We start from the raw sequence: 18,343 nt of genomic DNA on the forward strand, positions 1-18,343 counted from the left end.
CAAAGGCACTTGATTTGTAAGTAATTAGAATGCCATGAGCAAACTACAGGAGTATACTGCAAAGAATAAAGTTTCACTAAGTTCCACAAAAGGATTTCTGATAGTCTCAAGAAATGTAGGTAGAGTGGGCATCAGACAAATCCAAGAGAGATGGGGCATTTGCATGCCACACCTTTGTTCCCCTTGACTTACCCCCATGACACATTATTTCCCTTCAGTCTCTGAAAATGAAAGATCTGTATAGAGATAATAAAACTTGACCCTGGAAAAGATAAAGGAATTAGTGAAAATGTCAATGACAGAGTGCCTGCTATCTAGAACCTGAGCTAGTTGTCTTTGCAGAGGGCAGTTGGTAGTCATTGTTTTAATGTGACTTCAGAAGCAGAAAGGTTCACCCACCCCAAACAAGATTGCCCATTGGCCTCACAAAAATTAATCCATTCCTTCTGAAAACTTGCACTGGTTTCCTTATCCTGTGAAATGCAAACATTTATATAAGTTTCATGATGTATAAATGGTCTACTCATGGAATGTAGATTAATAGTGAAATAAATTCTCAAACCCCTACATATGTTCTGGTCAAGAGCATAGATACTTGCAACAAAAAAAAAAAAAAGGAAAAAGCAAGAAAACAGGCAGTAAAATGTGGTTGGCTGAGCTTTAAAACTGGGAGATACAACACAGAGGAACTGACTGGCTACTTTAGATTAGGTGTGCTGATGACAGCCTTTTGAAGAGGTCATATTTCAGGTGTAGATGACAAGGAGGCACACATGTGATGGCCAAAGACAAGAACATGCCTGGCAGAGGTAATGGCTACTGCAAAGACAAAAAGTTGAGAAACAGACTTGCTGTGTTGGGGAGAGAAAAATACATAAGATGTGGTAGACATAGAAAACTTTAGTACAGATCATTTGGGACTGATTATCCTGAAGAAAGAATTAAAGCAAAAACAGGACAACTCAAGTGTGTACATAGGTGATTTACATGTTTTTAAATCATCTGTCTTTAAGGAAATGGTTTCAGGACTCTTCCCCTCCAACTGTGTATAAGCAAATCTATCCAAATCTATGATTGTTCAATTCCGTTATACAAAACGGCATACTCGTACATAGATTATATACATTTTCTAATATACTTTGTCATCTCTAGGTTAGCTGTAACTAACATAATAGGAATGCTGTATGAAGAGTTGACACTGTATTGCTTAGGGAATAATGCAAGGACATTTCTGTATGTGTTCAGGACACCTTTTTGCCTAAATATTCTCAGTCTATGGTTAGTTGAATGTGTAAACATAGAAACACAGAGAAAAAGGGTTGCAGCACATATATATAAAAAAAAAAGGTCACCAGGACACAAAAGATGAAACAAGGATGCCAGTGGTACAGCTCTTGTGGTGCTCAGTAGAAATATAATTAATGTGGCTTGGGCCAGAGTAGTGTGGATAAAAAGATGGTAGTAGTGTTCCATACAAATAGAGATTATTGTATCTGTTAAAATATTCCCCTTGGATGAGGAATAAATCAGAAATGATACATGAGACTTTTGATTTGGGTTGGATGATAAGAACATTTACTAAGAATAGGAAGGCTAAATGGAAACAGGCATCAAAAATTCAAGATTTCTGTTTTGGATGCCAATTTTGAGGTTTCTGCTGCACATTCCCATGAAGATTTCAAGCAGGCAGATGTATGGAAAAGGCTGTAGAAAGCACACACACTGAGTGGCCTTGAATATGCCCCTAGGTTTCCAGTAATATGTCTTGAACTTCACTTCATCTTGTTCTTTCTCTTAATTTACCTTGCTATGATGATGATAGAATTAAATGAAACTCCCAGTGTTGGAAGTATTACCATCACTGCATTCCTTCAAGTATTCATCTGGCATACACTATATTAAAAATGTCAGCTGGGCATGGTGGCACACACCTTTAATCCCAGCACTCAGGAGTCCAAGGTAGGAGTATCACCATGAATTCGAGGCCAACCACAGACTACATAGTGAATTCCAGGACAGCCTGGGCTAGAGCAAGATCCTACTGCAAGGAAATAAAACAAAACAAAATGTCATGATAGCCACACATGGTGGCCTATGCCTTTGATCCCAGCATTTGGGAGGCAGAGGTAGGAGGATCACTGAGTTGGACACCAACCTGAGACTACATAGTAAATATCAGGTCAATCTGGGCTAGCGAGACTCTACCTCAAAAAGCAAAACAAAACAAAACAAAAATCATGACAGGCTGATGATATGGGTTAAGCAACTAAAGACACTTGCTTGAAAAACCTGCCAGCCCAGATTCAGTTCCCCAGTGTCCACTTAAAGCCAGATGCACAAAGTGGCACATGTATCTGAAAGTCATTTGCAGTGGCAAGAGGTTCTGGAATGCCCATACTGTTTCGTATTCTCTTTCTCTTTCTCTCTCTCCTCTCCCTCCCTGTTTATCAAGTAAATATTTTTTTAATGTCATGAGAGAAGTTTCAGATAATGTCATATGCCATCCCTGCCTTCAAAAATATTGTACCTTTTAATTTCATATTGGAAAAGAAAGTGAATGTGGTCCATCTATATAAAGGGAAAAAAAATTCCAAAAGAGTTCGCTTGTCACCATGAGACTTGAACACTTTAGAATCAAATACTCTATATGTCATTAAGAACAGGCAAGTGATGGGTCAGTTTGAACTGAGCTGTGTTCAGGTGGCCCAATTACTGTGGTCATATCTCTAGTCAAACAGGCCACAGAATGTGGAAAGACCTTACAGGTTGCATCAATCCATCGCTTAAACCTATTCTCTTGACTACATGATTTCATCCTTTGGAGAAAACGCTCCTCATTTTGTTATCATTGTTTTAAAAGAAATAGCAATAGAGGTGAAATAACTATTACTCATTTGTGACTACTTCAACAACAATTTGGTAGCTAAAAACGATATCTACACAAAACTGTCATTTTGAAAAAAGCAAATGTACATGCCCATGTTAGACACACACCACGACACTGATGTCACCATGTACATTAGCCAAGATATCATCACTCTGCAATGTATGCTTTTCAAGAACTATATGAAGCCAAAGCTCCCAGCGCCCCAGTCCACCCATTTCTTAGGCAGTGCAGTTCACACATGACTCATGGAATCATAGCACAACTAATCCTGACCAGAAAGAACAAAACTAAGTTACTGAATATAGGAAAATAGGGGCTGGAGAGATGGCTCAGCAGTTAAGGTGCTTGCTTTTAAACCCCAATGGTCTAGGTTCAATTCCCCAGTATCTATGTAAAGCCAGATGCACAAAGTGTCTCATGTATCTGGAATTAGTTTGGAGCAGCAAGAGGCTGGGTGTACCCATTTTCTCCTTTCTCTCTCTCCCTCCCTCCCTCTCTCTCTCTCTCTCTCTCTCTCTCTCTCTCTCTCTCTCTCTCTCTCTCTCTCTCCCTCTCCCTCTCCCTCTCCCTCTCCCTCTCCCCCCCTGCAAATAAATACTTGAAAGTAGCAAATAATCCAAACACCTGTAAGAAATATATACTGATCTTTAAGCTTTACACATTTTATTCTAACCATCTTATACCTTTTATTTATAAGTTCTTCAACCCATAAATATCTTTCATCAATGATTATGCTTATAGATTCTTTCTCCAAGAGGTATGACATGAGTACAGACATAGTCCAGGATACAAACTGATCTTGAGCAGAAAATATTTAGACAGTTGATCTACTCTAGCATTAGCCATGGAGCACTTGCCAAAGTCAAGTTAAAATGAAATCTAACCCAGTGTCTAGTAATACCTATGTCATCACCTGCTACTAAACTAAGTCTTCTGTCCCGTTTTGTTTTACAGCCTCTGCAAGCACGTACGTCCCCACGGTGTGCAACGGGAGGGAAGTCCTCGACTCCACCACCTCGTCTTTGTGATTGTGTTTGCAGTTTAGTTCTCGTGTTTTTAGACTGTTAGACAAAAGTGTTTGTGTGCCACTCCAGAATATGGAAGCAGAGAAATGAACAACCCTAGTACCTTTTTTTAGAAACAGTACAATAAATTATTTTTGAGGACTGTACAGTATGTAGTGATGTGCTAGAACTTTCTAGGCTAATTTTAGTGCCCCCATTATTAATAATTCCCTCCAAAATGGAAATAACCATTGTTTACAGAGCTGAGCATTGGTGACAGGGTCTGACAGGTCAGTCTACTAAAAAAAAATATGGTGGCAATATTAGGTAACTTTTTTTCTTATGAAGCTTTTTGTAGGTCCTTGTAACTAATTTAGGATGAGTTTCTATGTTGTATATTAAAATTATATTATGTGTAACAGAATGTTTTCTCAGTACAAATAAAAAAAGCATCTGTATTAAGGTAAAGATATTGGGAATAAAACCTTCAAGGTTTTCCAGCATGGTGGATGATTGTTTGTTCTTTTGGATCACTTAAGATGATTCTAATATATGGACTTCAAGTAATTTTCTCTCCTTAATGTTGAAAGAAACTGTTTAATCCATACATACTCAGACACGCTTTCAACTCACATTGTAACCCCACCAGGGAACTGTCAGCATATTTGGACTTCTTTGTAAGCCAAGAGAACCAGATATTGGCAGTGGAAGCACCATAAGTATCAGGCCACTTCACTGGCCAGATAATGTACATATTTGTTTCTTAAGCCATGTTTGTATGACAGCCTAGATTTCTCAACTAAAATAAAGAGATAGTTCCTTTAACCTAAATAAAAATTGTGATCCTCAGAAACAACCTTAATTACCAGAAAAGAGACTGGAAAACATCTTTAATCCATTGGAAAATCACTCTTACCATTCATAGCTGAAGATGAAAACAGACATTCAGGATATATTATTTTCCAATACTTTTCTAAGCACTAAGTCCAGTGCATAAGCACACAGAATTGTCCCTCAACTTAAATATTTTACTAGCCTAAAAAAAAAGGAACAAATAAGGAAAGTATGGGCAATCTAAAACTGGCTGATTCTTACCAAATACTGTCTTATTTCTGTTAGGTTGTTAGCTGCAAATCATTTATTATTGTCAGAAGCTTTACTGAGAGCACATGTATCTCCATATGCTGCGGCAGGTACCGTGGACAGACTCAGTGGAGAAACTCATTGTGCTCCTTTTCTGGTATATGGTTGTTGTCAGCTTTCTTGGCTTATGGCCACATCATTCCACATCATCTTCAATCTTCACAACACATTCTCTTCTGTGTCCATCTTGTCTTCTGTCTCTTAAAAGGATATGTGTCACTGCATATAGAGCCACCAAGATAACCCAGGATGATCTCATCTTGACATTCTGAATTAGATCTGCAAAGGCCCTTTTTAAAAATAGAATAATATTTTCAGAGTGCAGGGACTAGGATGAGGACATGTGTTTTTATTTTATTTATTTTGGAGGCCACTAACTAGCCCACAACAGAAAGATGAATAGTATATAGACCCAGAATTTACGAAGCATAAACTAGAGCTGTGAATACAGCTCAGTTGGTACAGTCCTTGCTTTATATACAAGGCCCTGGGTTCAATCTCAAGTACTAGAAAGAAGAAAAAACACAGACAAGAAAATATATTAATAAGAGGAATGTGGCCAAAGAATTAAGAAAATAAGATGAAAAGTAGGAATATAAAAGATTTATATGCTTAATAGCCAGTGCTTTAAATAAGCAGGATATACAGATACTCATTTTTAAATATCAAAAAAATGAAGCCGGACATGGTGGTGCACACCTTTAATCCCAGCATTTGGGAGGCAGAGGTAGAAGGATCGCCATGAGTTTGAGGTCACCCTGAGACTACATAGTGAGTTCCAGGTCAGCCTGGGCTAGAGTGAGACCCTACCTCAAAAAATAAAAAAATAAAAAAAAATTAAAAATAATGTACATGTAAAAAAGGCTAAAAGGACTGGCCTGTAAGGAAATAAAGGAGCCAGGTATTAGAAATTCTTCTCTTCCTTCTGCATGCAAATGAATTAGCAACCTAAACAATCAATCCAAAATACACCAGATGTTCAAAACAATGCTATTCACCACTCACTGAACTCTCATATTCAAATAGAAACCTGGAGTTTTGGGAGTATATTGGGTAAAAGATTCAAAAACACTAAATAACAAAAGCAAATTCTCTTGTAACTGAAACTGGCAGGAGTGCCAGATAAGAGTGTTCAGAATGAGCATCTGCTTGGGGTAAATACTGAGGCCAGGCTGAGATGACAGAAAATAAACTCAGTCCACTGATGGACTATGACAGTCTGAGGAAGGCAATATCAGATGGGCATAGCCATAGATGCCTCAAGCAATCAAACTGATCATGGATGTTTTAAAACAAGACAATCATGGTGGTGTATAAATCATAGAAAAACTGGTTTTAGGGCTAGGTTTTGATCTATGCCCACTATATTACATGCCCTGTCAGTACACTGAGTTTGTATTACCTGATAGCTCTTGTCATCTTTCTTCTTTCTTGCTGTAAGTTTGTTTCTAGTTTGAAAGTACATCATCTAACATATGATCCCTAGGTATAATTTGTTTCACTCAACATATATATGGAAAATTGTTGCTATAAAATCTTTTTATATAAGCTATTTCAAGAAAATAGGTTTTGGGGCTCTTTGTTGTTGTTCACATTAACAACTACATTTCATCCTTCTAGAATAAAACTGATTGAGTCAATCCATTTTGTCAAAGCTTCCTTAAACTCAAGGAACCCAAACTGATTGATAGGGTCTGATCATTAAAAATAGCTATCTGTTTAATTATCCTTGTCTTTCTAGACAGTTAAAAATTCTGAAGTGTTCTGTCTAGTTTAAATACCTGTAAATTATCCTCCCCGCACAAGTTTATCATGGTGAAATAAAACGGTTTCTGTTCTTAAACTGTGAGGCAAACTGACATGTAGACCACAAAAACAGATGCACAGAATGGCTGAAAAAGTAATTTTTGCCAGTTACCTTTATAGTCTTCAATTCCATACATTTCCTCAGCTATTCCACTTCATATACTGGCCCATCATGACAGTTTCAAGTCCCATAGCTTTTCATCAAAAGGCTGTAAGCAAAGCCAAGGAAGGTATAATGCCAAGAAGATGGGTAATATTGGTGATCAGAAGACAAGTGTCCACACCCATGGGTAAAACAATTTCGCATGCTGCTCTGCAAGAGCAGATTTAGACTACATAATTCTCACTGATTTTTCCCTTTTATTTTAAGCACAACCAATAGACTTTTGAAACCAGTTATCTGACATACAGTTATATTGCTCCACCTAATCCAAATTTTTCAAAATTCATGAGTTTATTTAACAGGACCTTCCTTCTAGGAGTTATTAATGAAAATTCTAGCAAACAATAAGCTTCCATGGGAAATTTCAATCAAAATAAGGTGGAGGGCAAGAGAGATGGCTCAGTGTTAAGGTGCTTGCCTGTGAAGCCCAAGAATGCATATTCGAATCTCCAGGTCTCATGTGACACAAGCATGGAATGTCACACATACACACAAGGGGGCACATGTCTGGAGTTCATTTACAGTAGCTGAAAGGCAATAGCAGTCCCATTCTCTCTCTCTCTCTCTCTCTCTCTTCCCCCTCCCTCTTTTTCTCTCTGTCAGAAATAAAATAATAAAAATAATAAAAAAGAAAGTGGAAATACAATTCTTGAATATCCAACCACTGGAAGAATCCTAAATGCCTTTTGAAGCTTCATATTAAAATAGGGTCTGGCGAGTACATGAGGCTTGAGGTGTGCCCTGCCTAAACAGTATAAATAAAATGAGGAGCCCTCTTTGTGCCATGTCTTAAGAATCTATGCTGGAGCTCCCTTTATGTGTCACCCCTCCTTCCTTACAGCTACTTTACAGGGAATTGTTCCTTAGATTGCATATTAGATGTAAATCTAATTGCCTTAGCCATCCATGTTATACAGGGCTCAATAACAGAAGGCTTTAAAATCAAGCATGATAATTTACTTTGAACCAAATCACCTGCTACAGTTTTATAATTTCCCGAAGCTTCCCAATCACTATCTGTAATGGAATGTGAGAACAATAAGAACTCAGAAGAGAAAATGTATTGAGAGGGGAATAGGTAATGATGTCGTCAAAGGCAGAGGATGGGTACTTTTTTCTTAAACATCTCAGGTGACTTGAAAAACTTTAAATAACCTCTGAGCGAAATAAATAAATAAATAAAAAGTTGTGCTCAAACAGATTCTCCTGACCTGTTTTGTTTATGGTAGGTTGTAGTCATAGGCCAGATCCTAGCTCATCAGCTATCTGAGTAGACCTTGAAGCTAAGAATGAATCTGCTTTTTAGAAAAAAAACTGAAACTTATCTCAAGACTCATGAGGTTTAAACTCAAATCTTGGCATCCATAAGTAAAGTTTAACTGGAATTCAGACACACCCATTCACTTACTACCACCCGTGGCTGCACTCTTGATAGAACTGACTAGTTGCCACAAAGACCATGTCCAACAAAGGAGCAAATATGCCCTGTCTGACCTTTTATAAAAGCAGCCTACTGATCACTGATCCACACAATTGCAAGAGTAATATCAGTGTTCATTACAATTTGAATTGTAATTAATTTTCTTTTCAATTATTCATCCTCATTTAAGTTTTACTCTTGTCATATATGATCATGAAATGAACTATCTAAAAAGCATTAAACCAGAAGAAGACCTAGCCAGAGCATTATCTCTAGCCAGTTACAATGGAAATGAACTCCATTATGGCTTCCAAGTTAGATGTTGAGGTTTTTGAAAGTTCAGGATCATTGAGAATTCTTGTATAAGGCAATTGTAATTTATACTTGGGTCTGTAAACAACGGATGATATTCACAGTTACTATAAAATAAAAGTGAGGTTTTATGTCCTCTAAACACCTGTCCTGCAGATCATTCATATAAAGAGGAAAATATGAGCCACACATTTATTTTAAACTGGCCAATGGAGTCATCTTATCAACCTGACCACAGGAAATTTGTATTCATAAGGAAAGATCATTGATCTATAAATGAACCTCCCTCTAGGAATGGACAGGAGCCATAGGAAATAGTGCTGTCAGTAGACATCCATTGACACTTAGCTAGAGAAGTTGTGGAGAATCATAAATTACAATGTCCTACAACCTGAGGACTTAGAAACAACAAATTTTTTAACACACCTTGGCCATCTTCCATACAACCAACTTAAACCACTTTTTCTCTCCAGAAGACAATAATGACAAAAGTCTACACAAAAATACTATGAAATTTTTTTAATCCTAGGAAGGATATGATTATTAGTGAGAAATCAGTGATAGTAAAATTCAGTCTTTTAAATCAAGGGAACACATATCAAAATTGTTCAACATTACTAAATGGCATGATATCACTTGTCCATAGACAACATGCCCTCACCCAGTTAGAAAGTGATTTAAATAGGTTTTGACAAAGTGCTAAGAGCTATTACAGGCTTGACTTAATGAAGTACTGAAGCTTCAAAGTATGACTTTTGAGGAACAAATGTTGGTTAAAAGTCACAGAAATATAGTGAATTTGTTTATACCTGTCAACATTTCTATAAGTTTTATAAAGGCCAAATGTAAAAATAAACTGAACTTTCCAGTTGGAATTGGTTTGAATATCTCCTTATAATATCCTCTCTGTAATATTACTTCAGCTCTAGTAATAAAATGACAAGCCACTGGAATCCAAGGAAAAAGGAAGTTCCTTTCTAAAGAAGGGGCTGAGCTGACAAAAATCAATTCAAAATCTTAAATTAGAAATAAAATAAATTCTTCAATATAAACTACATTTTCAGAGAGGTCATTAAAATTTAAGGCATTTTTGACATGTCAGAGATTTTCATCCGGTGACAAGAGGAGAAAGAAGCTACCTGGGAGCAAATCCCAATTATCTCTATGGCTTGGAACATACATGTTGAGAACAGCAGAAGATGAAGAGAGAGGTGGCAGGTGACAGAAGAGAATTTCTTACTCTGTCCAGTCACTACAACTTTGCCAGGGTCTCAAACAGGTGCACTTCAAATGTATTTTCATTCTTCTGGGTAAAGTTTGGTCAAGATAGAAAAGGCATGGCAGTATTCTGTCATTGGGGCAAAAATGAGCAATACCAAATTAGTTTCTTCTTTATATGAAAAGATTCAAGAAATTAAATGCAAAAAAGCTTTGTACTAAGTGACATTCTCTTTTAGTCTCATGACAAACAATAACATGACTTCATCTATTCTCACATGTAACAGTAGCAATGTACAGAAGAAAACATTCATTCAATGACAGCAAAAGGGTCCTGTGTTTTATCCATAAGCCAACAAACACAATTATTCATTGTCTCCTATTCTCTACAAAAATAAAGACACCACTACCCACAGAATTAAAATTAGAAGTCATACTTCATTGAAATGTCTGGGACAAAGACATTTAAACATCTTACCCACATATAATGCCTCTCATCCAATCACACATACTGATATGCAGAAAATGTCCCATTAACATTTGCTGGAAACCATATCACCAAAATAAGTACAGTTATCTATCATTAGGGACAAGCCCTCTTTCTTATTCATGATTTTATGGGTGACCTGATAAGATTTTTGCTGACTTCATTCTTTGCATTCTAACAAACTATCTTAAGCACTTAAAATTGATAATGCAAGTTTGTTTGAATTCATGATATCTGAAACTTTCCTTCTTTCTTTTAATATTCCTACAAACTTTCAGCCATGATCTTCCTACTAGTTCCAACCATGATGAAATTCCAAAGGGTACAAGCTTGGATAATCCAAACACATTATAATTCTCACAAAACATTACCAATATCTTAAGCTTCTGAAATCAAGAGAAAATAACCTATGAAAAAAGTGAAAATTTTATTGTCTTTCATTGATCATGTTATTTAATATAAAAGATGTCTTAAGGTCTGTTGGGAAAATAAATAATGGGAAAAATAATTATACATTTAATTTTGTTTTCAAATTTTTTCCCAAAGTAAAACAAAGACAGGACATACATGGGATAACAAAGCAAACTTTCTCATCTGCCTTTCAACAAACATGTTTTATGCAGACAGTATAAAGAATTAAAGGTACCCATTAGTTATATGCCATGCATCAGCAGTGCACTGGTGGGCTTAAACTGGGTTTCAGTTACGTGTATATACAGATAAATCTCTTCCTGAGTTAAGCTTCTTCTTCAGTTGAGACCCAAATCATCTGTTTTCCTTTGTTTGACACGGTACTTGACCATAGGTAAGGCAATCAGCACGTCTACATCCTTCCATTTTCAACAGCATTGGCCCTACTCTGTGAGATCACAAATGTGGCAGGTGTGATGACAACCCTTAGCACATGGTCTTTAAAACTAGACAGCAGGCTTCTTTGACATGAGTCTGAAGGCTAAAGCATCCAGTGTCCTTTCATATATTGGGAACTCTTGAGGATTTCAGCTGAACAGATTCAAAGTGATCTTTATCCTAAACAAAGAGGAAAAAAAAAATAAGACAAAATCAACTACTAGGAATTTTACACTTTACCTATCAAGAAAGTTCAAAAGAAATTTAATCTATTCATCTGCCACTTGCAATTAAGATTATACATTTAAAATAAAGTGGCAGATGCAACAAATAGCATGCCAACCCTGAAGGATCCTTTTGATGTCTAAGCGGTAAGACAGACACATCCAAAAATAGAAGTGAACACATGATTGAAAAAGATCTCAGCAATGCTCTGTGATTCCTGTGAAGAAATAAATCACAGAGACCTTCTTGCAGGCACAACTACCATGAATGCTGAGATATTGACCTTGCAGAGCTACCTGCAGGCAAGCTCAAGATAATGAGGCTAACAAATCAGAAAATACATAAAATTAATATGAAGAACCCAGATAAAAGGGAGGAGGGTACTTAACAGGTTGATATTGTATATATGTAAGTACAATGATTGTGATGGGGAGGTAATATGATGGAGAATGGAATTTCAAAGGAGAAAGTATGTGGGAAGAGGGAAGGAATTAACATGGGATATTTTTTTATAATCATGGAAAATGCTAATAAAAATTTAAAGAAAAAGAACCCAGTTAAGACATAAAACCACTTGAGTTCACTGGTATGTTTTAAGGTAATTGTTTAGGTATGTGCCTAGTAAAGATACAAACAAGTCACCCTAGATAATAGATAAAACCTTCATATAGAGAAAGATATTTTTGCTGGTATTGCATAATATATTCAAACGGTATGTCAAATTCTTTTTCTTTCATAGGAAAATAGGTGTTTTCACAATGTTTTAATTATTAAAAGTTAGAAAAATATTTCTAAAACCTTTGGGGATAAAAAGACAAATGTGAGCCGGGTGTGATGGCACATGCCTTTAATCCCAGCACTCAGGAGGCAGAGGTAGGAGGATCATTATGAGTTTGAGGCCACTTTCTCTTTCTCTCTCTCTCTCCCTTTCTCTCTGTGTGTGTCGCTCTCAAATAAATAAATTAAAAATGAACAAAATATTTTAAAAAAGAAAACATGTGGGCTGGAGAAATAGTTCAGTGGTTAAAGGCTCTTTCTTGCAAGGCCTACTGTTCTACATTCGATTCCCCAGTACTCACATAAAGCCAGATGCATAAAGTGGCACATGCATCTGAAGTTCGTTTGCAGTGGCAAGAGGCCCCTGGCACAACCATTCTATAGTCATATTCATTCATTCTCTCTCTCTCTCTCCAAATATTTTTTTTAATTTTTTTTTTTTTATTTGAGAGTGACACACACAGAGAGAAAGACAGATAGGGGGAGAGAGAGAGAATGGGCGCACCAGGGCTTCCAGCCTCTGCAAACGAACTCCAGACGCGTGCGCCCCCTTGTGCATCTGGCTAACGTGGGACCTGGGGAACCGAGCCTCGAACCGGGGTCCTTAGGCTTCACAGGCAAGTGCTTAACCGCTAAGCCATCTCTCCAGCCCTCCAAATATTTTTTTTTAATTATAAAAAGGTAAAATAAAAGATTAAGTGTGGCTAGGTGGTAGAGCACTCATGTAGCATGTAAAAGGCCCTGGATGTTATATCCCCAAATTGGAAAGGAGAGATGAGGGGAGCAAGGGGGAAAGAATGAAAGAAAGGGGATAGATAGGAGGCTGAAAAATCCTAGGTGAAAACATGTGTCTATGGTGAGAATGTAATATGACAAAATGACAGGAAGCAGACACTGAGTATCTGTCACAAGGATTTTGCTTTATGTTTTCTTTCACTTGAATAAAGAAGTTCAGGAACCTTAAGACTGCATAAAAAGGTCTATTTTTTTAAAAAAGTCACAGCACAAACACCAATGCCTCTGCTGGGATAATGAACCTGTGGGAGAATATACAGTAAGTCCTAAGTACTCTGGCTGACTGACTTTCTAAGCACTTGTTGGTATTTTCATATTTATAAGCCTCAATGATTCTTTGAATAACCAAGAATTATTCAAAATTGTTAAACACCTGCTAAATTGTAAGAGAGGACTAGATTTTATGGATATAATATAGTGAGTATAACAAAATGCCTGCCACAAACAAACTATTAACATATTAAAGGAAAATCTTAGAGTATTAAAATATGAGCTAGAAATGATCTGGGATGTTTGTGGTTATTCCTGGAGAAGATTTGATTCAACAAGTTCCTAAGGGCAAGAGAGGCATGCACCTGTTGGTTATCTACAAGGTAATATTAAAAACACTGGGCTCCTCCCAGCTCCCTGGATCTGGGTTCCTTGCCCAGATAGTGTTTGGGCAGGTGCAGTAGCCTGGAATGGGAGCTGGAATTGAGATAAACAACCCAGTGTACTCCACCCCAGCCTCAGCTGAAACCACAGAGGAATTGGACAAATGAGCAAGAGTCCTGTTTTCTTAGTGACTCTGATATCAGCACAAGGGTGATGGAGAAAAATACTGAGGACACTCAACACCTACCAAACCAGAGATGCAGATTCTTCTAAGTGCCCATCATTGAAGTAGACTTAAAATGCTCCCAGCATGGCTCAGGGAATTTTGTGGAAGACGGGGATGAAAGATTGTTAGAGCTACAAGTTGGGACATTTTGCACAGAGAAATTGCCTCTCCCCCAGATACACACATAATGCATGACTTAAAATCCCCATGTGGTTGACCTGTATCCCCAATGAGGAAGGCCTCTTCAGAAAAGGGGCAAGGAGGAGGGAAAGGATGGTACCAACATGTATTGTTTACAAGAAAATATGTCCATATCTAATAAATAAGATATATATATATATATACACACATACATATATGTGTGTGTGTCTGTGTGTGTGTGTGTGTGTGTGTGTGTATAAAGGTGAAAAGAAAACACTGAAAACACTTTAGCAAATAATACTGGGATTATAAAGCTTTAGGTGCCCCATTTTCTCATACCGACACGATTTTGCTTCTATGTATGTACGCATGGTGTGTGTGTGTGTGTGTGTGTGTGTGTGTGTGTGTGTGTGTGTGTGTGTAATCACTATAACACTAGATTAGCTAATCTTCTAACCATATAATGAAGTATTTCAACATATATTTTGGAGGCAGGGTCAAACTATATAGCCATTGACTGACTTCTTGATGATGGGAACTACATCTCTTCTTTGTTGTAACTCTCAAAACAAGACTCAAGAAAAGTCTAGCACATAGGAAGTTGTCAATGAATATGTAAAGTATTAAAGGCCAGAAGTGGTCAGAGTAGCACCCTAGATGAAGAATAAGGATCATAGGCTACAAAATGAGACTCTGTTATCTATATATCTACATTTAATGTGTGTGTGTGTGTGTGTGTGTGTGTGTGTGTGTGTCACATTATATAAGAAACAACACTAGATTAGAATTTGGGACATACTGACTTCTAATACTTGCCTCCCTTTGGACAAATAAATGTGTCTTTCTAGATCTCTGTTTACTCACACATTAAATGCAGATCTTTTTCAACTCTAGACTCAAGAATCAATCATAAGTTCCCATAAGCTTCTCCTCACTTTGCCATACTCCCACTGTACTCCCTCTCCTCTGTGCTCTGATTCTACTCTTGTTCCCTAGATGTTAGATGACCATGTACACAAACATGATGTCTCCCCAGTATCCTACATGGGGCTTAAAAAAAAAACCTGTCTAATTTTATATATTCCTCAACTAGCAAAATGTCTTAAAACATCTTATAATTAACTATAAAATAAATAAATAAAATAATGGAAAAAAACTTTACTTCAGCCATATTTTAAAATTGCTGAGAAAATTTTATTAGGTCCCAGTGATAAATCTGTGGTTTTATTGCCTGAGCAATTGGGGTTGTATTCAGAAAGTCTTTGCCAAGACCAACATGTTGAAGGGTTTCCCCTACTTTTTCCTCTAGCAGTTTCAGAGTTTCAGGTCTGATGTTAAGGTCTTTAATCCATTTGGACTTAAATATTGTGCATGGAGAGAGAGAAGAATCTATTTTCATCCTTCTACAGATATATATCCAGTTTTCCCAACACCATTTGCTGAAGAGGCTGTCTTTTCTCCAATGAGTATTTTTGGCATTTTTATCGAATATCAGGTGGCTATAGCTACCTGGACTTACATCTGGGTCCTCTATTCTGTTCCATTGATCTATATGTCTGTTCTTATGCCAGTACCACACTGTTTTTGTTACTATGGCTCTATAGTATAGGTTAAAGTCAGGTATGGTTATACCACCAGCCTTATTTTTGTTGCTCAGTATTATTTTAGATATTTGAGGTTTTTTGTGATTCCAAATGAATTTTTGGATTGTTTTTTCTATTTCCATGAAGAATGCCTTTGGAATTTTGACAAAGATTTTCCACTACAAAGGACACAGTGAATAAAGCAAAGAGGCAACCTACAGAATGGAAAAAATCTTCGCCAACTATACATCTGATAGAGCATTAATATCTAGGATATACAAAGAACTCAAAAGTAAAATAATAAGGAATCAAACAAGCAAATTAAAAAATCAGCTATGGAGCTAAAGAGAACATTCTCAAAGGAAGAAATACGAATGGCATATAAGCATCTAAAAAATGTTCTACGTCACTAGTCATCAGGGAAATGCAGATTAAAACTACATTGAGATTCCATCTCACTCCTGTCAGATTGGCAACCATCATGAAAACAAATGATCATAAATGTTGACAGGGATGTGGAAAAAGAGGAACCCTTCTACACTGCTGGTGGTAATGCGATCTGGTCCAGCCATTGTGGAAATCAGTGTGGAGGTTCCTAAAACAGCTCAAGATTGATCTACCATATGACCCAGCTATAGCACTCATAGGCATATATCCTAAAGGACTCATCTCATTTCCTTAGAAGTACGTGCTCAACCATGTTTATTGCTGCTCAATTTATAATAGCTGGGAAATGGAACCAGCCTAGATGTCCCTCAACTGATGAGTGGATAATGAAGATATGGCACATTTATACAATGGAGTTCTACTCAGTGGTAAAGAAAAATGAAGTTATGAAATTTGCAGAAACACAGATGGATATGGAAATCATTATACTAAATGAGATAACCCAGGCCCAGAAAGCCAAGTGCCACATGTTCTCCCTCATATGTGGATCCTAACTACAGATGATTGGGCTTCCACGTGAGAATGAAAATACTTAGTAGCTGAGGCCAGTAAGTTAAAAAGGAGATATAAAGGGAGGAGAAAGGAAGGAAGGAAGGAGTTAATAGGTTGGTATTATATATATGTAAGTAGAATGATTGAGATGGGGAGGTAATTTGATGGAAAATGGAATTTCAAGGGGGAAAGTGCAGGGTAGGTGAGAGGGGGTATTAACATGGGATATTTTTTATAATCATGGAAAATGTTAATAAAATTGTGAAAAGATAAAAACAAATAAATTTTAAAAAATAAAAAACAGGGCAGGGCTGGAGAGATGGCTGCAAAGCCTAATGACCTGGGTTCAATTCTCCAGTAGCTATGATGTGAAGCCAGATGCAAAAACTGGTGCATGTATGTGGAGTTATTCCAGTGGCTGGAGACCCTGGTCTGCCAATTCTCTTTTGTCTGTCTCTCTTCTATCTTGTTCTGCTTGCAAATAATAAAAATATTTGTAAAACACAAAAAAAATTGCTGAGAACAGTGTGTATGTGTATATGTATATGTATAAATATATATACAGTGCTAGAAATATACCCCCCAAAAGGCATGGCCTTTTAGACTTAAGATAAAGCAAAAAAAAAAAAAAACAATTTAAAAACTTACAAACATTGTATCTTGCTAATATTATGCATAACAAACCTTTTTAGTGAGACACACAATAAGACTTATACAATGATATTCATAGCACCTCCATTTAGTGAAACACTAGAGAGAGCACAGGTATTCATTAACATATATTCATATAATATTATACTATTCATGAATAACAAATGGCCTACTGCTGATTAACAGATGAATCTCAAAAACATCTTTGGAGTGAAAGAAAATTATACAAAATACTATGTACTGTGTGATTAAAATTATATGAAGCTGTAATACTAATAACTAATAATAATATTAACTAATTTATAGTTTAAAAGATGATGGCAGTGGTTTTCTTTAGGAGAGATACTGATTCTATGTAAAATTTTGATAACTCATATTCAGTATGATGCTTGGGTTCTATATTGTGAAAGGATTTGAAGTTATGTAGATATGACCTTTATCTGAATTTATTCATTTATCTATCAGTAATTTATGCATTTCACATAAAGGCCATAAAATATTGCATAACAATACTTAAGTACTAAACAATACATATTTTAAAGTGTTTAGATATGAAGTATGTTAATGCCTGCAACTACGTTAGAAACATATTTTTAAATCCTTGAATGAGGGGCTAGGGAAATGGTTCAGTGGTTCAAAGTGCTTGCCATAAATCGTGGGAAAAACCCATGTAAACAGCTGGGTGTGGCCACACACATTTGGAATCCTCGTCCCCAAAGAGATGCTACTATACTACTATTTCACCAGGTTTCAACACATAGTTGTTTTCTGTATTACCCCTTTTTAAAAATTTATTTATTTATTTGCAAGCACACAGAGAGAGAATGTGAGAAGGAATGGGCACACCAGGGCCACTTGCCACTGCAAATAAACTCCAGATGCATGCACCACTTTCTGCATTTGGCTTTATGTAGATAGTAAGGATTTGAACTCAGGCCACTCATCTTTGCAAACAAGAACATTTAACTTCTGAGCCATCTCCCCAGCCCCATGTTATCCCTTTGAATACGGATTGTAGATACTGGTCTCTATAATTTTTATCTAAAAGAAGGTGAATCCTTCCTTTCCTATAAGGATGAACTTTTGTGCTAGTTAGTTCCCAGGTCACACCTGAGTTGATCGC

General features: G+C 36.7%; 2 protein-coding genes across 3 annotated transcripts in view; one reads left to right on the forward strand and one right to left on the reverse strand.

Moving 5' to 3' along the window:
* Grm3 (glutamate metabotropic receptor 3) overlaps positions 1-4,394 on the forward strand; it is a 239,323-nt gene extending 234,929 nt beyond the window's left edge. Inside the window, exon 6 of the mRNA XM_004662303.2 lies at positions 3,842-4,394. Within this exon, the coding sequence (XP_004662360.1) occupies positions 3,842-3,915 (74 nt within the window). The 3' untranslated portion in view covers positions 3,916-4,394. The remainder of the gene's footprint in view (positions 1-3,841) is intronic.
* A 4,873-nt stretch (positions 4,395-9,267) lies between these two features.
* The window catches only part of Elapor2 (endosome-lysosome associated apoptosis and autophagy regulator family member 2), a 202,778-nt gene continuing 193,702 nt past the window's right edge, over positions 9,268-18,343 (reverse strand). The window contains exons 22-23 of one of the 2 annotated variants that reach the window (XR_006639358.1): positions 11,087-11,469; positions 9,268-10,083 (exon numbers count right to left, since the gene is read on the reverse strand). Coding sequence is in view for 1 of the 2 variants with exons in the window: in XM_045160979.1 (XP_045016914.1) it covers positions 11,413-11,469 (57 nt within the window). In the remaining variant the exon portion in view is untranslated. Of the gene's footprint in view, positions 10,084-10,887; positions 11,470-18,343 lie in introns of those variants that run through there. The other variant, XM_045160979.1, reaches the window with a different exon arrangement.

The sequence above is a fragment of the Jaculus jaculus genome, chromosome 10 (genome assembly GCF_020740685.1).
Source record: "Jaculus jaculus isolate mJacJac1 chromosome 10, mJacJac1.mat.Y.cur, whole genome shotgun sequence".
Taxonomy (NCBI): Eukaryota; Metazoa; Chordata; class Mammalia; order Rodentia; family Dipodidae; genus Jaculus; species Jaculus jaculus.